General features: G+C 37.2%; 1 protein-coding gene across 12 annotated transcripts in view; it reads right to left on the bottom strand.

The window, feature by feature from the left end:
- DENND1A (DENN domain containing 1A) overlaps positions 1-25,940 on the bottom strand; it is a 194,393-nt gene that overhangs the window by 91,352 nt on the left and 77,101 nt on the right. For 10 of the 12 annotated variants that reach the window (XR_010826022.1, XR_010826024.1, XR_010826023.1 and 7 more), the window contains 5 exons: positions 25,475-25,544; positions 24,247-24,327; positions 22,057-22,110; positions 15,247-15,357; positions 7,298-7,398 (listed from right to left, as the gene is read on the bottom strand). Coding sequence is in view for 9 of the 12 variants with exons in the window: in XM_066980576.1 (XP_066836677.1) it covers positions 7,298-7,398; positions 15,247-15,357; positions 22,057-22,110; positions 24,247-24,327; positions 25,475-25,544 (417 nt within the window). In the remaining 3 variants the exon portion in view is untranslated. The remainder of the gene's footprint in view (positions 1-7,297; positions 7,399-15,246; positions 15,358-22,056; positions 22,111-24,246; positions 24,328-25,474; positions 25,545-25,940) is intronic. The other 2 variants (XM_066980583.1, XM_066980585.1) reach the window with 1 other exon arrangement.

Raw genomic sequence — 25,940 nt, 5'->3', positions numbered from 1 at the left:
ACAATTTGTTGATAGGCATATTAATAATTAGCATGTTTATTAATATGCCACCAAAAACTGCTCCTCTGTTGGATGCTGTACCAAGAGATGTGAACAGCCTCTATATTACACATTCTGGATGAAAACACTTTTTTTCCTTCTTTTTGAAGACTTTAAACATATATAACTTCAGAGAATCATACGCGTTCATTCGTAGAATACCGAAGTGGTGTGTTATCACCTTACAACTTACTGAATTGCATTCGCTGGCAAGAATGCCCCTGCCCAAACTTCACCCAGTAAAGCACTTTGTGATAGCCCAGAGAGACTGCTGAATTGTAAACTAACTTGGTGCAAGTGCTGAAGACTCTGCTTCCTTGGGAATTCCACAGGTGAGAACCAGAGCATATATCCAAATTCTTGGATACAAATTTTTACTGTACAACATGATATACACTTACTACATATGGATTGCTGCTCAACTGAGGAGTATTTATTTGTAATTTTGCATGTTTTATTTGTGACAAACATTATCTCTTTCACCCACATCTCTTCATTTCCAATGGCCACATTCCAGGAGCAAGAAAATACCCAGTAATTTCACATTCAAAGTATAAACCATTGGTTTAGCTGCCAGCTGCACAAATGCTCAACTTCCCTGTGTGCCTGGCTACGCTGTTGAGGACTCCTCCAGTATGCACTGAAATGAATGTGTTTCTAATTAAGTAGTTTCAGGAACACGACAGCTTCAATCTCAAAAATACAAAGTCTGAACCTCGGCAGGAAGTCTTAAGACTGCAAATGTCCCATCTAGTGGAACCTTGGCTAATGTAATGAAAGGAAGCAGGAAGAGTGCAGTATTCCAGAAAGCCAGCCATTTATTAATGTGGCCAAAAGCAGAGCCTGTCACCAAGCATAGGAAAATCTGACTCCGTAAAAGTTAATTAACTCTATCATGTCCATCTGTCACCCACCCGGTTTATCAACAAAACAATGAGAATGCCTAACTCCTTAAAACCATGCATACCCAGTAAGATTTTATGGAACTACAAGATAGGCTTTGAGACGCAAGGATCGATTTAGGATGCAAAAAATTCTCTTTTCAATTTTCTAGTGCAAGTCATCACGTGTAAAGACAATACAGCATATAAAGCTATTACAGGGACTGAGTAAAGGCCACAGTAATCTAACTTTTAGCAGTGTTTTCAAAGCTGTTATTTCTTTAAACTTGTATTACTACATACTAAATGACTGCAGCCAGATCCTTAATGTGCTACACAATGTATATACGCTTGGACAGACTGGAGAAAGCAGAAGGAACAATTTGATGCTAAAGCACTATGAAGAGTGGGTTTAGCTTACACATTCATAAATAATTCATATACTTATATATATAACACAATAAAATAGCTCAGATTATTGTGATCAATATGAACAAGCAAACTTTGAAGCAGAAATTTGTTAAATAATGTGCTACTTTTGCAAACATTTGTGTTAGCTTTATGAACAGTTGCACAGATTTCATTAAGGGCGTGAGGTAGAGCACAAATACAACACTGAGCATTTCTCTGCGAAATGTTTAACAAACAGGTGATAGGGCCTGGATCACGGGACACTGAGCCATGGCACCGGTGCACAGAAGGTGACAAGCAGACCACGTACATGCTACAAAGGGCTCTGGAAGATGAATAGCATTTGTGATGCAAAAGAGAAGATGGGGAAAGTAGAAGGTAAACGAAGAAGGTTAACTAAACCATGGGAAAATAGTTCTTGTAAGAACTTTTCATTTTGTATAAACAAAGTTTGGTTGAAGATCCATGCCAGGCTTCATAAATTGCTTTTATTAACTTTTTATTTTGTTTTATTTTATTTTTTAAAGAGTGTTAATCATATGCCATTACTTAAATACTCAGGTACCATACTGTACAAGAGAACATCATGCACTCCCCTTCACCATTCAGACCACACAACAATTCTTCCCAACTGCTATTCAGATCCTGAGAGAAGACACGCTCAAGGAGCTTTTACCAAGCTAGATGTGTATGGTTTTTAAAGTCTTTCCAGTCAACTTCAGGAACGTACATTGCTTGTATAAACAGGAGAAACACTTCACACAATCACTAATCCTTCTGAGACCCATGACAGATTAAGGACTGACCTTCAGACCAGTCTTTACATACTGCTTTACGCTTAATCAGTCCTGGGGCTTCCTACAGCCACAACTCCTAATTACTCAAAGCTGTTTGATGGCAGGCAATAGCCATTAAGTGCAAAAGTAAGAAGTATCAATTTCTACTATGCACATTCACTGCTTAAACAAAAAGCCTGCCTCAGTCTTTTGGAACAAAGAGAAAGGCTATTACTCCTCTTGTGCCACAATGGTTCCCAACGCAATCAGGGTTATTTACAATCAAATGAGTTATATAGGTAAATATCAAATCATTAAAGTAGCAATGAATAAGCATGAATATGGATACTGTGGACTTAACGGCTATATATTGCCCATTTATTACAGTTGCATTTTTACAATTTCTTTAATTCGTTTCCTTAGGCTAACTAGAGACCTCTTAATTATGCTCCCAAGAGGCGGGCAACTACTAATTGGAAGAGAAGCAGGTGAAATAGAGGGACACTTCCTCTTAAGTGAAAATAAAAATAAAAATCCCCAACAACAACAACAAAACTCCCACACCTTAAAAAAAAAAAACAACAAAAAAAACCTGCAATTCACCAGAAAATGTAATGTAAAACCCACAGATCTCAAGAAGGTTCGTAGTTTATAGCTACACAGGGACTTGCACCATTTTCCTCCACTGTTCCAGGAAAATGATTAGATCACATTTACTACGTTCATGTCTTGATATACAAACACTGACTTAATGTGTTGCTCTTATACACCGATAGTACTTTACCCTCTAAGTAGTCTCCAGATTTCCCTTCAGATTACTCATTGAGATGCAACAGAACTCAATCCCAAATTTATCAGGGTAATTGATGCAAATTAGAAACTTGACTGCACAGAGCAACTACAAGAGCTTTTAGTGAGTACACAGATGTACCAGGCTAAATCAAAATGCCTACCCAGAGGCTCATGAGGAAGGAATCATTGTTTCCCAAGCAGCAGGAGTACTTGCCCTCCAGTTACCCCCTCCACCTACTTAAAGGAGCATACTGAACTACATGCAGATTTAGAAAACAGGAGAAAGGGAGTTTCAAAAAAAACTACAAACAACTCCTAGAGAAAGGGAAAACTGCACCAACAGAAACGTTTATTCAGCAGCTGTGGCAGGGTGCTCTGAGAAGGTGCTCTCAGAATATATTAATGTTGGCTACTAAGCAATTTATCTAATATAAAAGACTGTTTTTATCACCTTAGAACATGTACTGTTACTTCTGGTAGAAGCCCACATAATAACCAGCGTTAATTCCCCCACCCTTTAACCTAAATGATAGAATCAGATGGCTGAAGTCATCCTACATGCATGTATGTGGTATTGAGCCACCAAAACTGGCTCAGTATCCCTAGCACAAAGAGCAAGTCTAGAGAGATCAAACATTTTGGAGACAGAGGCTTTTGGCATTTTCAGTACACGAATAAGGATTGCAGGTGAACATAAATATTAAATTTAAAATAATCCTTTCAAGAGGGAAGTGGGAAGAAGATTACCCTGTCACTCTCTGGGAAGAGAGCTATTCTACTTTTTCATAGTTCTGGGAAGATCCAAGAGTTGTCATGTGTGTCCTCCCAGGGAAATACAACAGATTTCACAAACATGGAACTGAATTGGAATATTATCAGCTGGGACTGTTAGGAAGTACTTCTTTACCGAAAGGGTTATTAAGCATTGGAACGGGCTGCCCAGGGAGGTAGTGGAGTCACCATCCCTGGAGGTCTTTAAAAGACGTTTAGATGTAGAGCTTAGCGATATGGTTTAGTGGAGTACTTAGTGTTAGGTCGGAGGTTGGACTCGATGATCTTGAGGTCTCTTCCAACCTAGAAATCTGTGATACTGTGACCTTAGAAGCTTTTTTGTTTGTTTTTTTACATAGAAAGGTTCTACTGAAATAATATCACAGATAATAATCACAGAGGGAATATACTTTTTTTTTCCAAAACCTTTCAAAGATCACAAGTAATACAGAGTTCTTGTAACCTTCTGCGATTTCTACAAAGAGCAGGAGAAGACTCGAAAGCACCAACAGCACAATCAATATGCACCAACGGACAGCAGACAAAGTCAACTGAATGAACATCATTTTTTGTATTTTAAAGAACAGAAGAACTTAAATTTTCTTTGTTTCCATTTCAGATTTTTAAATTGTTTACATCACATTTGCAAAATAAATAACCAGACAGTAATATATAATAATAAACTCTGTTTTTAAATAATTTAAATCATTTTAAATAATTTAAATAATGTAAATCATTTCCCTTAAGAGGCAGACGCTGATAAGCAATAATACTGCCTTAAAACAGCATGAAGCTGATTTCTGAGTCCTCATAGGCAAAAATCACCTTTCCAAGTTCTCATGGTTACAAAATAAATGGACTCTATTTTGAGAAATATATTTGTGGCACACGGATTGTTACTAAATTTATTTATCCAAACAATTAGTGTGAGACTACCTCTCCAATTAAAGTTCATATCAGGCTAAGGTAATCAGCTGTTGTATTTGTGAGCATGCAATTACAGCCTAATAATTATATGTTTTAAAATCATACTTCACACACTAGCTAGCTCATTTGCTGTATGGACAGGGTGTTACACCAAGAAAGAATTCATTCAGCAGAGCTCAGCGACTCCTGTCTTTATTTCCTTGGGTACACTGCCCAAGTGTTTGCTTTTTGCACACCTCTGCTCCCAGCTGTGGGATCTGGACTTAGCCCCTTTTAACATGGCTTTGTCAGAAAGTCAATGAATACCTAATCTTCAAACCCAGCGTAAAAGCCTCTTGTGGTCCACTTCGTTGTCCTGAAAACTCCTAGCAGCATGTACCTGAAGAAAAAACTGGCAGTAGCAGCCTTCATGTGTTAATTACACATGTGAAGCCCATTATGCAGAGAAAGGGCACCTGCTGGCAGTGCAAATGACTAGAACCTGCCCTTCCTGTGCAGTGAGTAAATTGAAGGTTCATTTCTACAGAAGATAATAGTTTTTAGATTCCTTTCCGTGTATCCTCGACATAGGCACATACTTAACATTTAAATAATCTGCAGAAGAACAAGCTTGCTTTAAACCTACATGTTTCAGCTCCTAGCACTTCCCTTAAAAATGCTAGTTATCCCTGCTGGTTCCTTACTCCTGCTTCAATGCAGAGAAAACATCACACAGAACAGCATCCCTCTTACAAAAACCACCCCAATCCGACCCCACCCCCCCAAATCACCGTGCTGAGAGCTTAAAAATATGCACTTAAAATATGGCGTAGTATGATAGAGTCAGTTGAAGTTCAATAGTTCATTTTGTTCTGAGGACTTTATAAAACGCCAGGGAGGGCAGAGGCGGGCCTGTTTCTATGTTTCAATTCGTGCTCCAAAGCACACTGAGCATCACGCTCCACCAGAAAGGCCCTTGCTAATCTCTACGCTCTGTTTTGCCAAACTTACTATCAAATACTTATTTTAGAAGAATCATAGTCTCCTTGCATCACACGCTTATGCCACTAACACCACCTGTGTCTTGTCTTATTCTACTACAGACTCAGAATCCAGATCTTTTTCTACAGAAATGGCTCTCATGAAGATTTGTTTCATATTTTTTTTCGTGAACAGAGACAAATCCGAATGGCCTGTAGTTTCTTGGATCTTCTCGCTTCTTCCAAAGATGTGTGCAACACTTATTTTCCAGTCAGTGAGGACACCTGTGACTGCCAATGCCCTTCAGTTATGAAGTATGGCCTTACAATAGTATCAGGAAAGTTCATCAGCACTCTCTGATCAAACATATCTTCTCCCACAAATTCGTAAATGTCCAGCTTACTTAAGCAGTCTGTGGCTCAATTCCTTGTGACTGTGTAATACCTGCCTCGCAAAAACATTTCTGCTACACATGGAGACCTGGGAGGCTGGGCCTTGTCAGCAGAGGCAAAGGCACTGAGTACCTCAGCCTCCTCTGTGTTCTCCATCACGCGACTGCATGGTCCTGCAGCAGCAGGTCTACATTTTCCTTAGTGTTTTCCTTTTACTTCCAGACCTGTGGAAGCCTAGAGGTTAGTTACCCTTTACATCCGTCAGGCCAAGTTAAGCCAAACTGGACTTCCTAATTCCACCCGTACATGACATGGCAACGATTCCATCAACTCTAACAGGCCTTGAAGGTTTACGTTCCCTAGGCTGCCTAAGGTGAGAGAGCAGCCACTCTTCCTGGGCAAACTTCATTTCCCTGCTATGTACACAGTGGGAACAGAAAAGGGCAAATCACACAAACTCAGCAACTAACAGCTGAGCAACTAAAAAACTTGTTAATTACTCAGAGTTCTCTTCCACCGTTCCTGTACACAGCAAAGGGAAGAGACTATGTTATGGCTGATTAGGCTGAACTGCCTGACTGTGCTAGAAGAGAAACTGCAAACTGAGAGAGCATCTTGGACAGGCTTCTGCACCACTGACCGCAGAGTCCGAGAGATAACTAATGACACGCTTATCTGAAGACCACAACAGTGAATAAGGAGGCTCCCTAAGCCACATGGACACTGTGGAATCGCAGAATTCACACTGGAAGACACCTCAGAAGGTGGTCTGAGCTCCTGGTCAAAACAGGGCCAGCTGTGACAATATATGGCATCGCTCATAGGCTGTGCCAAAAACTGTAACATCATAATAATGAATACGTTTTTGAATGGTTTATAATCATTCCCCTAGATAAGGTAAGAATGTCCTAGCACACACCGAGAATATTAGAAGATCACTGTAGGAAAATGAATAGCTTCCTCCCCATCCCCAACAGAAATTCAGGAAAGCAGAAAAAATAAAGTATCTTCTCCACTCTATCTTTTACTGCTAAAGTCTTAATTCATATTTTAAGATTTAACATAAATATGCTAAAAACAGATTATAAGTATAAAATAACTAGGTTGCAGCATTTCATAGTAACCACTCTCATCAGTGTATTTCAGCATACTGATACACCACTACCTAATGCCATGAAAATATTTTTTTACTTACTATGTTCACTGTTTACTTAATATACGTATGTATTTTTAGACTAACAGTTGCAGCGTAAGAGGACTTAAATCTTGCAATACAGAAATGTTAAAACTGTTGTGAATCTAAATTTTACACACACACACACACACACATATATATATATAGCCTTACCAACAGTAGTCCAATAGATGTGGGGGCAGAACAGGGATGTAAACATGTTGCCAGAACATCGGGTAGAGCATAGCTGCAGACCCATGAATGCAGGCAGTTAACTGAAAAACACATATTAAAAGAAGATCATAAAATAAGACAAAAACCAAGTTTAAAAAAGTAAGGCTATAAAAAAAAAATAATCAATTTTGTTTTTATATCAACATGCTTTATTACACAATATCCAGTGTCCCTCTTAAAATGGGTATTGGGTGGGTAAAGCATGACTGGTTTATGGCGGCTGTCATTTGACTGACTTAGTTAAACAGCTGAGAACATGATTCATTCAACAAACAAAACCTGAAAAGAACACCCAGTGTTCTATAAAGCAACGTAAACATGGGAATGAAAACACACAGTGAAGAAAAAAAAATAGTAAAGAAAAAAAAAAAGATCCTTGCAGTTATCATAAAAATGAACTGAAATTATAACACAACCTGAAAAATATTTGAGCTCAGGAAGGTACAATACCAGTGACATACATTTCTTAAGAATATATCATATCAAATTCAATGATTACATTTTCATTATTTAGAAGATATTTTTATCTAATTGCCCTTCACCAATCATTTGATCCACTGATTTTCTCAGTTATATTTTTAAAAACTCATTAAGAATAGTTTTGACATCAGCAGGTACAGAGTTAAAAAGATCATAAATAGCAAACACAAGTGCTAGTCTACCCATGGGGAGAATCTTCACAGTGCTTTGGAGGAAATTGTGTCTCAATCCCATTTCAAGCCATAATTAATAATTCTGAAAAGAAAATAAGCAGGATATTTGTCATATTCACTGAGGATACTAAAATGAAAGTGGTGATAATCCTCAATAAAGAAATCTCTACTAAAACTATAGTCAAAATGAGGTAAGAAGAGGGTATGAACACATACACTTGAGAAAGTATAAAATAAAAAATGAACTGTAGCATACAAATAGACACAAACTAAAAAGACAAAGAGGTGATAAGCAATCACATCCACCCTGACAGCATTTTGCAGTTTTGAGTCTCTTTTAATCTCAAATGGTACTCGGTGCAAGTACTACGTGTCTCACTTGTTAAAACTTAATTTGAAAACAAAACTCAATGAAAACCTATCAGTTATTTGAAGGTACAGAAAAAAGATTAAATAAAGCATTTATTGCTTGTCTGGACAATAGGGAGGGGGAACACTGCTTACAAATACCTAAAAGACAAATTCTGAAGAAATGAGGTCATTGGGGTGGCCTGAAGTTGCAGAGAGATGTAACTGAGCAAAGACAAGTTGTGACATTGCTCCTAGATGCGGTTAGATCCAAAAGCAGATGATGCTTATTAGTATTGATTTTCATAGTCTAGATGAGCTAATCATTATTTACTCCAAGCATTAAAGATTATGCAAAGGTGTGCACTGAGACAGACTCCTAAAGCTCCGTGGCAAGGAAAACCAGCTACACACTCTGGATCTGGTTTGGCTTATGCCCAATGGCAAAGCCTTTCTGTAATTCCAGTGCAATTTCTGTAAGTAACAGAACACGGTTTTCTGATTAAAACTCAGGTCATTAGGCAAAAAAAATGAAGACAGGCACATATTTTGTCTTATTTTAGTCTCTGAACAATACAGATCAGGATAAGCAATGAGAACGCACCAAGACACACAGATTTTGGGGAGAGAATTACTGCGGTTTTCTACAGTGTTCAGATAAGAATGAGGGTGAGGTATAAGCTTCACAAGTGGGAGTTTTTCAAAAGCAGAAAAGTGACTATAAAAATGAACAGAAATAGATTTTGCAATTTACAGCTCAAAATAGATACAGATCATTTCAAATCGTTCAGAACCCAACACCCAGTATGCCAAGCGTCAAACCATACAGGACTAAAATTTCAGATAAAAACACACCCTTGCTGCATTGAAAAGCCAGAAGTTTAAGCTCTACCTGGTACCTACCCAAGTTATATTAGAATGCTTCATATTACTGTGGCTAAAATACACAACTAATTTCTCTGCCTGATGATGTTTTTGAGTTCTAATCATCTATATTACCTACTCACTGATAACCTAGATTGTAAAAGATTTTTGAGATTTGATGCAAGGATTTCTTTTGCAAAGGTCTTATTTATTCTTTACTAATAGACTTTGTTTATGCATTCACTAGTTCTAGTCTTCTTTGTGACAGGTTCCCATTTTTTTTTCATAGAAACAGCTCCAAGAATTGTAGCTTCTTCAAGGGAGAATGCTATCACACCCAACTTTCAAACCCAAACAGAAATTTCTAAAATTACACCTTACTCTTATGATGTATATCTTTTCTTGTGTTTCTTTTTCCAGAAACTATTTTGATCTTCCTTTCTTCATACTTCTGTACTTGCATGTTGGTGTGGAGTAATGATGCCTCTCTACATAGAAAGCTGTTCACTTGCTGTATGTCTGTCTCACTTACCAGGACTGCAAACAAAATCTGCGTGCATTCCTGGTTTCTGTCTTGTCTGTTACGTCCATTTCTTGGCCTACAGCCTCCACCAAATTGAACTATAGATAATTCTGACAATCATTTTTTTGAATTAATGACATTCATCTGCACAAATTAATCTGTACTAAGATAAATACCCACTTAAGCATCGCTACAATTTCAGTAAATTCACAAGAACTACTGATGAAATCTGGAGGCACAGTCTTGTCTGACACTTTTAATGTCCTTTAGATTTTCATTTTTGTCTCCCTTGAAAGCACTTTTGGTTCCAGTGGAACTAATAGCAACTACGATATTGGCCATTAATTTCTATGCATCTTCAAGTGTTAAGCAATCTGAAATAATATACTCTGTTCAATTCTTTGAAAGTCAATGAAAAAAGCATCCCACTACTCCCATTTGACTGAAATATTCTCAAATGAACCTCAGATTAACAGCACCATTTATAATGTCATTCATATTAAAATTACACAATCATTTGTTGAGTCCTTTATTACTCTCTCCTCATGTTTGGTATTGAGCAGCTTCACCAAGGTGTCATCTAATGATATTACAGAAATCTGTTAATTCCCTGTTAATTTATTCTGTTAATTATCAAATGGATAATTCAAATAATAAAAGCCTTCTTCACTACCTTCAAAAGGGCCTGAAAACGATTTGTTTCCATCTTTTTTAATAGCTTTCCAATGTCAAATCTTAACTGCAGCAATAATTTCTTCATCTAACAATATGCTTTCTTGTGCAGTTTCAAACACTGGAAGCTACACAACCACTCCTTTCCTTAGCACTGACTGAATTAACAGCGTTGTAAGCATCCCAGCGCTGACAATGTGCTTCCATAAATAAGAAAATGCAAGAATTGGTATTAGGTTTGAACCACAGTCCTAAGGAAAAGTACCTTCAGAAGCAGACAGGGTCCAGCAAGTACTTGAACATCTGAACAAGTACCCGTTCAGTCCTTCTTCTTCATTAGCAGGTGAACATTAGTTTATGGCCCATATGGGATGTAAATATCAGTATGTTAGAATAATTCAAGCATGGTTTAGAAACCACAATATCTTGAATTTATTCTATATTTATGCTAAAGATTCATCTCTATCCCATTATGGTTCAACTAATCCTTATATTATTCCTATCACAGAAGATGCTCCTTTCTCAAAGATTAGATGAAAGGTATAGCCTAGTTCCAAAATGTGCAGAAGAAAAAGGCTTACTTTCCCAATGTAGTTTTTCTCTATATTCCTAAGTCCTATATGCTTTCAGTTTCCCTTCTCCAAATCAAAAAGATGTCTGAAAAAAAAAACCACCCAACCCTCCTTAAAAATTTAAATCTTACTTAAGAATTGCTTCTATAGGATCAAATGGATTATTTCCTGGCATTATTATATAACACGGTTGCTGCCGTAGAGAACTGCACTCAGTAATCCAAAGAGGCCCCTTCCAAACCCCTTCCATTGGTTTTAAAACTCAGCAAGAAAGGATTAAACAGACATAATGCTCAACACTACAGACATCTGAGCAGAACCTGTCACTTATTTTTGAGATGTACTCCCACCTTGCTATCTGGCATGGATTCAAGTAGCATACTACCACGGGTAAGCACCACTACTGTCCTTCAACTCTGCCAAGATAAGGGCTCATAAAAAAAGAAATAGCATATTTGCTCAAGACCTCACCTGATTAGTGATTGCCATATAGAAAACAAGCACTTAATAATAAGGCAGCCTGAGAAATGCCCAACTGTCAAAACTGTAGGAATCCAGCATTTTGAAATAAGATCAGTTCCACTATCTCAGCTTCCCACAGCTGTTGCTAGAGAATGCAAAAGAGAGCTATTTAAGAAAGACACTGAGTTACTGCTTCACTTTTTGCAGTTTTACCTTGAATACTTTAAAAGCCTCATTTGACCAAATTAATCAATGGGGTTTTGTCATACACAGAAAAGTTATAAGCTGATGTTGAATTACAATAGACCATTTTCCAGCATATTCTGCTTTGTACTTACACACAGACACTGCACAGTTTTACAGATGCAGTACGTGGCTACAGATGTGCCATATATACTGGAAAACAAATTACCATCTTTCAGGCATGTGTAAGACCATTCTGCATTACGCAGGGCTAAAAGCACAGCAAAAAGCTGAAGACTGAGTTACACAAGAATTAAACAGTGAAAGCAGAGCTGTTTAAAAATGGCATATGACGGAGAAAACCTATGCTGGCAGCAGGTTGTAGGGGCAGCAACGGAGCTCTTGGGAAGGAAGAATTGGTACTGCTAGAACAGCAGTTGTAAGCCTGCTGTAGAACAAGAACAGTGCAAGCTTTTAGCTAGATTGCATCACAAGGATGTTTAGTCAATGTTATTGATCGTATGTTGTATTTTCCTAAGAACCGCAATTTCCTTTCCTCCGAGCCCTCATACATGTCAGAAATCAATCAGGAAAGAAGAGGTTGTGTATTAGTACATTCTGTGACATGGAAGAAGTGAAATAGCAACCTCTCAACGCCCAAGAACAAAAGACCATTCATGACAGAATGGTATTTTTGCTTTGTACTAATACTTACAAAATATAAAAATTATGTAAAGAAATTCACCGCAGTAAGAAGCAGCCTAACAAAAACATGATAACAATTCAAAATTTAAGGTTTTTAAGTCATCAGGCTGCATGTACACCACCTTTCTCTGATGAGAAGCAATCTGGTGCTGCTTTATCACACACAGTCAGCATTCCTTCCTGAGACGGGGCTGCACGGGCAAGTTATGATGGGAGAGAGAATACTGGACGAAAGGAAAGCTCTTCTGTCTCATTTCTGCAACTGCACAGTCCCACCTGCAGGTGGTCTTTTGCCAAACAGTTGTTTTATGCATTCTGATTCACATTTGGCTTTTCATGAGTAGTTAGATCACAGAGTACTTTTGTGTGTGTGTGTGCTTAAAGTAATTGCTTTAACATTTTGAGAAATGACTTGAGTTTCCTTTTGTAGGAAAAAAAAAAATCCAAGAAAACAGCAAAAAATCTTCCATGGACTCTGTATATATGGTTTATGAAGTAGCTAATAAATACAGACTCAGTTACCTCTAAATCTTATTTAAATAGCCATATTAAGGACACTTCAAATCAAAATTTGAATTTCATATGCTTTACTATAGCACAGAATGCATTCTACCATAAAAGACTTTTCTACTCAAGACTGTTTAGTTTTCCCTCTTAATATTACATATAAGCCTTAAGTATGAAGTGTGCTATGTCTCTCAAAATGAAATTAACTGCATTCCACTTTTTTGTTAAAAACACATACACACACACACCCCAAAAAAACAAAAACTAAACCAAAACAAAACCACAAAGAAACCACCCCCTCTCACCACCACACCACCCTCCCTCCACTTTGAGAATTCTCAGTTTGGTACGTTTCCAGTTACAAGGTCTTGGCTTCCGCTGAGCACAGTTTGAAATAAAATAATGCAGCTTGTTCCTACTGCTGGAACATGCAGAGCAGAGCGTGCAGGCAAGGAATCGCTGGCTCTGGCCCAACTCTTCAAACCTGTCTTACACTGTCACTCCAATCTTGGAGCAGTTTATATATAAAGTTGTAAGATAAGAACACACAGTATGAATACCCCTCCCTACCGAAGAACGAGACATGCTTTTATCTTGGACAGAGGCAAAAGGAAGAGGAAAAGCAGAAAGATAGGAAAGAAAACACAACCCTACTTGTGAAATGGCTCATTAAGAAAGGCAAAGTGACAGGTAAGTAATTCTTCTTCCCAGGCTCTGTCACAAAGAAAGAGATTAAACCAACCAACCACACATTTTGAAATACTTTGGATAACCATTCTCTTTCCTTTTCTCTGATAAGTTACTATTCTTTCCACTTTTTACTTTTCTGAAATAAACACTTTACATCTTATTTGTTTTATTTTAGTAGGGAGGACCTAGAACACATTTACATGTGGGATTAATTGTTAACATTTAATAATTATTAATAGGCCCCAGGAATTACTCTAACTACCCCAGTTTTACCTACCTTTCAAAATTATATTGTAATACTTATTCTCATATTTACTATGAAGTCTTACTCTCTTTCCTTTTTCCACCCCGTATCAACAGATCCTTCTTACACCTTTTAATTTTTGCCTTCCATAGTATTTACAATTCCAAGAAGCAGTTTTAAATCTCAAATACAAAGTAGGTCATGGTCAAACAGTAAAAGGCTAGGTAATACTACACAAAATGGACATAGAAGCTTGTACTTTAGAAAGGACCATTCAAGTACTTAGTCCATAGCACTAGAAAGCAACTTTAATTTAACCATCTTATGCTTATCATTTATAAAGGAAAGCAATCAATACCCATTAACAGAGCAAACAGAATGAAAACTTAACATTTTCTTTTATAAAGAAAATCACAATATTATTGACTGATAAACCTTCAAATGCATAATACAGAACTTTGAACTAAATCAGGCTTATGCTTGGTTTTGATGTGCAGCCATTTTTTACAAGAGAGCACTCTCGAGTGTTCAGTACCTTTTATCTCTCAGATCCTTGATGGAGTCTAAACAGCATTAAGACTAAACTTTATCAAACAAAACTGCAACAAAAAATCATGGATTGTCAATGTATTTTAGCCCACTCCTTGGGTCCATCCACAGAAGGTCACTAGAACATCTATCTGACAGTATCATTTATCCTTTTTTTTTTTTCTGTCAAGTAAATTACGAAAAAGGGACTTCACTGTGGCATAAATATTAGTACGTTTATGCACCAACAACCCCCCAGGGAATACTGGATCAAAAAAACCTTTCTCATTTTAATGTTAGAAGCCAACAGAAGTTCAGTAAAGTCATCACCTAGAACCACAGAACTGAGCTGAGGTCGCATAGCTGAGGTTGGAAGGGGCCCTGGATATCATCAAATCTGACCCCAACTGCCCTGCTCAAAGCATCATCAACTGGAGCTGTTTGCTAAGGGCATTGCTCAGTCAGGTTTTAAATACCTCCAAGGACAGAGACTCTGCAGCACCTCTGGCCTCTTTTCACAGGCCAAGTACATTCATGCATTTATTGCTTTTATACATTAAAAATATTTTTTTCTTAAAAAAATGAATTCTAGTATTCTGAATGGCTAGAGGCACATCAGTATACGCTTAAGTATCTTTTTCTAGAATTCTAGACAACCCCATGCCAATAAGTTTAATTATATAGATACTAATGATTATGGTTATATTTAAACATAAAAGCAGAGCTTCATCTCTGCTCCCAAGTCCTTCACCAAGCAGAGGATTTCTCACAAGTTTCTGTGTGTTCATTTGTATAGGAAGACCAACTTCAATACTATATTTTAGTGGGAAGTTATATCCATTGTTCTTCACGTTCTAGATATTTCAAGTTATTGCCTACGTATGACTGTCATTCTAAAAAAAATACTTCGCATAGAAGAAATTCTGCAGTTTACTTACAGTGCTGAGCTTACTACAACAAATGAGGATGCGGCGTTCATACAGCATACTGGCGTAGAGATGCAGCATGTTGTTGACATCAACTGCTACAAAATACTCTGTCAGGTTTCTCTAGGAAGAGAGAGAAAATAATTTTTGATTCATGGTATTACAAAAACAAGTGCCTTTAAAACAAACAAACAAAAGCAGATTTCCTCTTGTTCTGCTACATCTATTAAGTGGCTATGCACTCAGTAGGTCATCTTGTGTCAGAGCAGTATTTAACTGCGGTTTCTTTCCCCTAACTTTTGGGGAGCTGGGTCTTGGATTAATAAAACTGATGATGTTTCATACACAGCTTCTAAAATACAAGATACTTCTCAGAGAAAAAATAGGTTTTGTCACTTCTACAGAAACTTCAAAGCCACCTGACGAGGTACAAAACTCATGTTCTAATATGACACTTCTAATATGGCAAATTCGAGTTCATTAAGGAAAACAATCTAAGCCCAGTCTACGCCAGAACAATTCTGATCACAGGAAATACACGCTGCCATGTAACACAAGCTAAGAACAGTTACACAGGTCAGCTGATCTCCTCATTTGTACACTCAACATTCAAACATCCAATTTTACCTGAGTGACCAATACGCTTATATAGTCTAAAAAATAATTGCAGCACAAGAATATTGTAAACAAAGTTCATGTGCAAACTGCCTCTAAGGCACAGACAGAAAAACCAGGACAGAAGCAACAAAGGCTACTAAAAATTTACACGCACACTTCCTGAGCAGCACAGGTTTCTTCCACCGTGTTTTTGTTGCTCAGAAACAGTAAAAAGTACCTATGTAAAAATTACTGTAAGTGACTGTAATTCAAAAAAACAAGAGAAGGAAAGCAAGTGACACTACAGACTATGGTCAGTTCATCCCATGCACCTTCCCATCCGCCAGCAGTGCTACCCATGCATCATTATCAAAGTAATAACCCTGTGCACACGCTGCAGTGGCACGAATCAGTATTATTTTCTAAAGAATTAAGATGTTTTCTAAGAACTAGCAGAATAAATACTTAGGAATGCAATCCTAAAATCTTTACCAACAAGACTAGGAAGCTACAAGGTAGATAACCTGACCAAAATGTAACACGTTCTCCTAAAATAAGGGGCTTTTCTGCCTCACAGTGCAAGACAAACAATGAAGGTCTTTTGTTTACAGAGGGTACTTTCACTTCTTAAAACACAGAAATTAAAGAGGGCAGTGGTGGTGGGAATATTAACACATACAAAAAATGCTGAATTAGGGAATTTGTTTCCAAGTAGCTTATGGGTACGAAAGGGTTGCTATATGATAAAGACAGCCTTATACAAAAAGCACATGTGAGAGCAAAACTGGATTAGTCATGAATCCAAGCGCAATCTTAATCATCGTTAAATAAAAAAGCGCAGAAAAGCAAAAAGCAAATATGATTTAGAAACTTAAAGAAGCTCAACAAAGCCCATTAGCACTTTTGACAGATCCAAAGATAACTCTAAAACCACCAATACTTGGCCTGAGAAGTCTGCCAAGATGCTTCATACTGTGCAGAAATATGTTCCACAGCTTGCCATCCAAACACAAAGAGCTAAAGAAAAATTAAGCATTGTATTTGGAAGACTTTTGTACCAGCATCTAGATGGGTAAAAAATATACTCACTGCAGTTAGCTTCAGACATTAATATAAAACAATCATTCAGGTTTGTTACAGAAGACCAATAGCACCAGACAGGTATATTCAAAAAGAAAAAAGAAAAAAACAACAAACAACAGCCAACACATTTTGCCAAAAACCTATTAAACTATCATGTACTTTTTCTGTATTTCTCATCCCATCTGTGCTGATTAGCATGATATTTTTGTCTAAACATAAGCTGTCTTCTCTACGTTTCTTCTTCCCCCTCTCACCCATCTTTCCACGACGCCAAAACACAGTGCATGACGACACAATTACTGCAAATAGTGTGAATTAAAAGAATTTTCAAGTAGCACCGAACTCCCTCTGATGCCACCCAAATTAAGGGCATGACAAAAGGAACACTTTATCTCTACGTTCTGCCCAAAGAAGTAGACATGCATGTGTGTGTACGTGTTTATAAGGCAAAAGTATCGACTAGCGAGAGGGAAAACAGACACGGGGAATGGATTTGCAATTATTCTTTCAAGTTTACTGAAAGTGGCTTTGACACAGAAACGTACTTTCAGATGGAAAGATTTATAAGGTTTTAGTCTTCTCTGCTCTCAGAAATTTGCCAACAACACCTGCGAAGCATGTGGGCTGCATGGTAATATATTGATACTATGGAAATTCACGTGTTAGCTCTAAGTTTTATTTATAAGAAAGCTGTCATCTTTGAAGATGAAATTGGGACTTACACATGTATTTTGAAAGACATGTCTCGTAAGTGACAAAACCATGAATGAGTTAAATAAATACAAATGAAAGTGTTCCAATTTGCAGTATAATTGTTGTGTATTTTGTGTCTAGGATTTAAACCTTTCTTCAGAGAGTAAAGAGTGGGATTTTCATAATAAAATATGGGAACTGGTAATCCCCACTCCTCTCAAAATTCAGAAGGAATGGCTACAAAATTCCTTTCTGTTCCTTTGCAAGTTAATTTCTAGATCAATCATCTATTTGATCATTTGCTATTTAATACCAGTAAATGCACATGCACATTGACTTCTGAGATCAAAAATATTCTTCTCTTCCTCTGTCATCTAACGAAGAACTTTTCACTGAAGGAACAAAAGAATGAGCTCTCTCCTCTGCAAAGAAAGAGGGAAGCTCGAACATACTAAGAACGTGTATTACACTACACATATTTTAGGCTGCTGTTGAAAGGCACTTACATGACTTCAGTAAATTTCTTATTAGGACAAGTCATTAGAAGGAGACAGGTTTCCTTCTCCATCCTCTCACTGGAAATCCCTGATCTTATTTAGAAATTTATTTACTTTGAAATATTACACATGCAAAATCTAACATGGATTAGGTCATTTGTTATGCAGTCAACATACTTTTATAGTGCCATGCAGCTGTTCCAGAGACCAAAATAATGAAGACAATACACTTTAGAAAATTGTCTAAATATAGAAATTAAAAATTTAAGGGACAAAATAAGGAAAACTGGCATCAAAAGATATACATCATAATGAGTGAAAAAATAGGCAGTCTGAAATAAGAGCTGGAATGATAAGAATATACATCATAACATCACCACCAAGAACATTTCATCATCCCTGGAAGCGTTCAACGCCAGGCTGGATGGGGCTTTGAGCAACCTGCTCTAGTGGAAGGTGTCCCTGCCCAAAGCAGGGGGTTGGAATTAGATGACCTTTAAGGTCCCTTCCAACCCAAACCATACTATGACTCTATGGTCATCTCAGACTGCTAATGTACCTGTTAATTCTGAAATAAAACACACACTACTGGGAAATCTATACACTTATATTGCGCTATTATATATATGCACTATATTTCCTGCACTGAACTCAGTATCTTTCTAAAGTCACAATGCATTTACAAATATATAACTTAAATGTTTTGAAAAAGTGAATGCTTAGCTGCTACATCAAAGTGTCTATGCTAAATGTTTTGTGGCTCATGAAACACACTGGTCTGACACAAAGTCAGATAACTGCAACAAGCACGTTAACATTCCAAACAGAGCTCTCTGTAGGTCTCCATTCATCATTACATACAACTTTAGTATGTATACCAAAACTTGCTAATATAGGTTTTAAAATGTAATTACTGATATGTAGAATTTTGAATAAAGCAGGCCAATTGATTAAAATCCATGGAGATTTATGCTCATTTAACATCCTTGTACTATTACATCATATGCTGCAATTCTACATGAAAGTTACATTAATGGACAGATAAAATTCTCATAATGAATTATGTGATATTTAAATACATAAAAATATACCTGAGAAATAAAAGATGATGAACTGCAACAAGAGTTAGACCAATGGATTTGATTTTTACTATTTTTCTTTCTTACAACGAGCCCTATCTTTTTAAACTAGGGTGTGCAAATATGGGTATAGATATGTGTTATCTGAATGAAACGTTCTGCCAGTTCTATTCCCGGAGGTGCCCCGGTTCACCCCAGACGCTGCTGAGAGTCCATCCTTCACAGTGACATCAGGGCAAGGGATACCTTCAGTGAAACAGTCACGTTCTCTCTGAGGCACATCAGCACCACTCAATGATTCAAAGAGGACGCTTTTTAGCATCACATGGCACTCCTTCCCATGAAGGCTGAACATTCAGCTTTCAAAGGGTTTCCAACTCCTTCTGGCCCAAGGCCTCTGCTTTTATAACAGCCTTTGATTCATGAGCATTCATCACGTCTCCTGCTCAAATGTTTTGGGAAGCTGACTCATACCTTTGAATACAGAGCGAACATCACGAGCAGACATAACCAACAGAGCATAAATACAGCTATACTTCGTGAAGCCTTCACTGTGTAGTGTGTATGTTATTAAGCTGCTCTGTATCAGTTAAAAAAGGCACAAGCCAGAAGACCTACTTTTAAACCCTGTCACTGGTTACTTACCATTACTAGCTCACTTCTCTCTGCCCTCTAATTTACCAGGCTGTACACTGGAAATGAACTTCATTCTTACTCTCCAGGCGATTTGAGACTTATCAAAAAAAAACTGTTAAAGTTTGAGATCATTAGCATAAAAGAGATTAATGCAAAATATTAACCCTATAAACAAGTAACCATGTCTGGATTAGGACAGAGAACACACTAGATTGATAGCTGGTTTAGATTTAGGAACTGACTCTGGAATTACCTCTAATGTATTGTATTTCTGCCTTAGAGCAAAACCCACATCTATTGAGTTTACTGAGAGGATACTTGTCAGCACGAAAAGTCTACAACAGAGAAAAGCTAGCAACAACATTTTTAAACGAAAATAAAAAGCCCCAAGTATAACCTGTTATACAAACCATCTACAAATGAGAAATAATGTCTTGATGATTCCCTTTTCTTTCTTTCCTGCCATAAACTGAGGTTCATGGTGCTAAGACAGACCTCAAAATACTCAAGGAAGAAAACTGAGATGTCAGACATAGAAAATTGGCTAAGAGACATGGCAGGAGCATATTAAAGAATATCTAAGAGAAACAAATGCCAGCACTGTCTTCCCACAGGCCTATCATCTGGTTAGAAATCTGAGGCATGCTGAAAAGCACACAAGACAGTTTTGTGATGCTTAGAAAGTCTCAGGAAAAGTGGCCCTAAATAAACAGGCATGTTTAACATTTTCAGAAAACTACCTAACGAACAGACTACATTTACTGGTCTCCTATGTCATTCTTTCAGAAAGGTCTCGCTGTATGACTAGCAGATCTGTAGGTTGTTTTTTTTTTTTGTCCATATCAATTTATCAATTAGTACTTCATCCTTAATAAGTTTCAACTTTAAATCACAAATACAAACTTTTGAATGCTGTGGTATAAATATGATACAGAAGGAAGATGTTAACACGAAGAAAGAATGACAGCCTGAGCAGTTCCAGCCAATAACATAGCTTTGAAGCAGCAGAAGAGCCTATAAACCTACATGTTCCTCTGAATCAATACAAAATGTTTTAAGTAAGGATATATGATATCTGAATTCTGACAGCATCTTGAAGAACAAGCCAAGTTAATACCAAAGTGGTATTTGATCCTCCCTAATTATTAGTAATATAGATGTTTGAAACATTGAATTCTTCCACTGAAGATACTGAGTATCTAGATTATATGCTTGATTGATTTTAATAAGACTACTTTAATAAATAAAAATAATAATAATAATAATAATAATAATAAAAACCAAACAATAAAATATTGTTCTGAGACATTTTTTAAATAAAATGTATTTCAAACCAGTATGTTCTAACAGGTCACAATAATCGCTTTCCAAATTTAGTTTTTAATTTCAGCTTCTAACATATCAAGAAAACCAACGAGACTATGGAAACAGCATGAAGTCAAAAAGTAGAGAACAAAACTTGAGTCTGGATGCAGAAGATAAAAATTAGAAATGTGAAATCATTCAATTTATTCTCGTCATCTTCTTGATAAAGGGATTAAATTCCTTTCTATCCAAATTCTACATTTTTATATAAAGGAGGACTCATGTAGTACTCACATAAATGGTAACCAAAACTGTCTTAGGATTATTTTCAAGAATAATTCATAGACTTATTGTAAAGAGCTATCTGTCATGCAAATTAACACCATCATTTTTCTCTGGAATTATTTTGAAACACCACAATACCTTCACATACAGACAGTTACCAAATCCATGTTCTTTGCAAATTTTGAGCAGGCTAGAACTATAGATGTATAATTTAAATTTTCTCACTTATTAGGACCAAGAATTTATGGAGGCAGTAATAATAGTGATAATAATAAATGGCTTCATATTTTTTGTATAACTACCTCGACTTACAGCTTAAGATAATTATTCTGTCAATTTCCCAGTCATGGGTCAAATTTGGTCATTTGATATCTTTGCTTAATTTGAATGGCAAATATTAAAAACTCTCCTCTGTTACAATGTACTTCAAGAGGCCTTTTACTCATGTACTTCTGCAGTTGGAAACACAATTCTCCCCCAGACACCCTACTTAGTATAAATTAGCCACTTAAAATCTACTTCAACAACCAGCAATATTTTACAGAATACAATGCGTTACCAGGCCAAACAGGGGTAACACTAGTAATTTATTTTACTGCTGATATTAAAATTAAATGGCAAAGTGCCTGGTCCTCTACAGTACTCACATTTTCAGGTATACTAGGAAGCTCTCTGATGTCAGGCACAGTAAAGTAGGAGTGCTATAAAAGAAGAGCAGAGAGTGATTATTTTGATACTGTCAAAAGCAATCTAAATTTATCGCTTCGTATTAGTAAGAGCAGTAATAGTAGTTGCGCAGCTAAGTAAAAATGATAGAACATTTGTTACCAACTACCAATATGACCCGTTTGTCCTGGATTTCAAAAGCTGGAATCTCAGATCACAAATGCAATACAAAATGTAATCAAATGCTCCTGAAAAGACAGATTACATTGTTTTGTTCTGTAGAGACACTGCCACAGACTTGCATAATGTATGACATATGCCAAGAAAATTCTAAGGTAGTCCATAACTCAGACCAACTTCCCTCAGACCACTGCAAGCTGCATGATGATCTACAGGAAACAAGAGCAAGCAGGTCCTTTTCTGATGTACAGCATTAGTAAGCTTGATTAAAGACAATAGTGATGTTATGGAAATTTACTGAGAAATACTTCCTAAGTTTTACGCCTATCTATCTGAAACATATTACTGAAGTAATACATTCCTTAAAGAATTTGAAAGACTACTGGTTTCCCAATTTCACAGCCCATTATATTGCTACATGTTTTAAGTGCCTGCATTCCAAGAAACCAGTTTTACTCTAGTTCCCATTCTGGTAACACACAACTTGCATGATTCTTGGTTATGGCACTGGGAAAGGAAAAGAAAATACGTAACTAAGGTGTTGCTGTAAACTGATGTTTATGCAACTCACATTATGTTTAAAATTTTCACAATTTGTCTTAGGATTATTTATTAATTACTTGCTGAAACTTTAAAGATTGTTACAGTTTTGGCACAGTTCCAGAGTTGGCACAATTTTCTTTTATATACATTTCATACATTTCAGAGCTTCGTGAATAGTCTATAACCTGAAACAGACACTAAATGTATAAACACAAACTTTTGCATTTTGATATATTATTGTTTTACTTTGGCCGGGAAGATACAATGAAAGGACACAGCAAGAGAATACCCAACTACATCACAAACAGTGGCCTCGCCACAATCGCAAAACAGGCTTGCAAACAGCCAAAATAAAACGCGTTAAGATAGCGCAGCAACCAGTCCCTTGGCTGCTTCTTGATATTCTTTCTTGCTTCACTGCCCACGAAATGTCTGGGGCAAGGGGAGACCAGCAGCATTCCTTGAAACCACCGGTATGAAAGAACTGAAATATCCCAAATGATCCTCGGCTTTCAAGACAGCTCTTCCCCTTGGTCAGACAGAAACACTGTTCATAAAACAGCCAGCCTCCGAAGGGCTGGGACATTTCTACTGCCAGCTGGTGACCTAGCAAGGCCAAACAACTGTTACCTGTCAACTGACATTACAGGGCTAAGTGATGAGAGTAAGCTGCTAGTTGCCAAAAAACACTTTAGAAGAAGGAGTAAAGGAAATGAGAGAGGGAGAAGAGAACTGTGGCTACACACACCACCGGTTTCACGCGAACTCTAAATGACTAATTGGCAACTGCAGCAATGTGCATCGTTAGTGTTTTTCCACGACAACCTGGAACATCAGGTTATTGTGCAAAAATTAATTTGAATGCAAAAAAAAAACAAGCAACAAACAACAGACTAACTGCAAAACACAATCCCATCAATAAAATCCCACCTCTATTCTTTCAGTGTTCTTAAAAGATACAAAAATGAAATAAAACCTTATTTGGGTGAGTCTTTTTCCTGGAGGGAAGAGGAGTAAAGGGAATCAGAAAATGTGATAAACGGTTAATACTCAAAATGCTTCTATGGCAGGTATGTGCCTGCTTTCCAGTCTTGTCCCCCTTGCACACTCACAAGGTCTAAGAGTTCTGCAGAAGTGTGGACAATAAATGTCACGCTGCTGCTCTGTGACCTCTAGCAGGTCGCAAATGATATGGTGAGACATTTCCATGGGGAATACACACACTCTTCCTCCAGTCAAAGAACAGCATTTCAAAGACATTTCAGGTTAAGTAAAGGGAAACAGAGGGCCCCAAATGTGAAAAGGGGAATTTCACAGCTCTGAGTCCTCACAGGAAAACAACATCTGTATACCAAGTTCCAAAGAGGAGAATTGCTTTTGACGTTCGTCTATTATGATATTCAATGAAAATTAAACACCTTACTTCACATCCCTCTCACTTCACTTACCACTCCAAGATGAACAGAGGTTCCCGGCTCAGGGATGGTGAGCTTATGAAGTGTCTCAAGGAGCTCGCTCCTTTGATTATCCTGAAAAAAGAAAAAAGCAAAGCAAAGCAAAGCAAAACCAAAAACAAAGGAACACTAAGTAGGAATTGCTACAACAAGCTAAACTCCAAGATGGAAGGACAGTGTTTGTGATTTGGGGGGCTAGAGAACTTGGAGGTGTTGGAATGGTCTGACACATCTGACTACAAACAGAAATAAATGGAATTTCCTCTGATGGCTGGGTTTATAACACTTTTTTTTTTTTGTTTCAGATTTTGTTTTCCCCCACATGTTTATTTCCACATACTTCTGCAACGTGCTGAGTCACCACCCTATGCACTACATAATGACTCAGCTTGGAACAAGCCAGTTTTCACTGCAAATTCTTTAGAACAACCCACTAGCTCAGGATAAAACCAAAAGTATTTAGCCTTTTTAGATGAAGATACAATCCTAAGTGATTCTACCTCAAATGTGAATGATTCTGACAAATGCAAAAATACAATTATTACTACAAAATAGAAATAAATCAAAATAGCAACCTGAGAAGATTATACTTGTAATGTTTTAAATACATGCAATTAGGATAGATGTTGCAATCACATATGTGATTTTCCTGTATCATTTATAAAACTAGAAAAAAATTAATAGCTTAGTTCACATTTTTACACTGTCTCAAAATTGAATTTTACCTTGCTTTGCTTTAAAAACAAAACCAGCATCTATATGGGCTAGGCTATGTGCGTATATGCTATGTGCGTATGCGTTTTGCCTCAGTGAGGCTAGTTCTACGCTTCTGGACATGAGAAGTAGTAAACTTGGACAAGAGATCCCTGTCCAAGCTGCACAGAACACCGCAATATGGGAATTGTGTGGATACGGTGATTTGTGAATGCAGTTCAGGTAATCAAAAGTTTGTGCAGTATGGGTGACTGCAAGAAGACCATGTGTTGGATCCATAGTCATGTTCTCGGAGGTTATAATCTAAGAGCATATTTGTTTTTAATAGGCACTTGTCAAACTTTCAGCCTGGCTGAATATGGACTTCTATGTTATTGTACAACAGAGATTCCTAATTCACACAGCCATCTCTGACCTGAGCACCTCTTAAAAAAGCTTGTTTGTTATCCTCTCTCCCTCATTTGATATTGGGGCAGGGAAGAGAAGGGATAGTACTTTAGAATAATACCTGTCCTTTTGCTGAATAATCTGCCAAGACATTGAGCAGCTTATAAAAGACTTCAAACCATGGGAGGTAACTAAAACAAAAAACAAACAAAAAAACAAGGAAGAAAAGGTATACATTTGTTATATTTCAGTTAATAAATCCAAGATTGCTGGCTTTTTATATATATATACATATATATATATGCATCCTCAACAACAGCATCCATTGGACGTGACACTATAAATATCTGTTAGGAAAGCCACATTGGACCTTCCGTCTGAAGGAGAAGACAGCCAGGAGGCTGAAGCATCCCTTTATTTTGGGAACTGAGCATCAGCAATTACTCTTTCCCAGAGTTTCCCGCCACTTATGGCCACTAGGCTTAAAATAAAGCACTGGCTGTAAATAAACTTTGGTGTCAGGGAGGTCAATGCTGGAAGTCCATAGCAATTTCTTCTCAACCTATACACAACAAACATTCAGTCCA

Source organism: Anser cygnoides, chromosome 20 (genome assembly GCF_040182565.1).
Source record: "Anser cygnoides isolate HZ-2024a breed goose chromosome 20, Taihu_goose_T2T_genome, whole genome shotgun sequence".
Classification (NCBI taxonomy): domain Eukaryota; kingdom Metazoa; phylum Chordata; class Aves; order Anseriformes; family Anatidae; genus Anser; species Anser cygnoides.
Note: the sequence above shows the minus strand (reverse complement) of the source record. Positions and strands in the feature narration are given on the sequence as shown.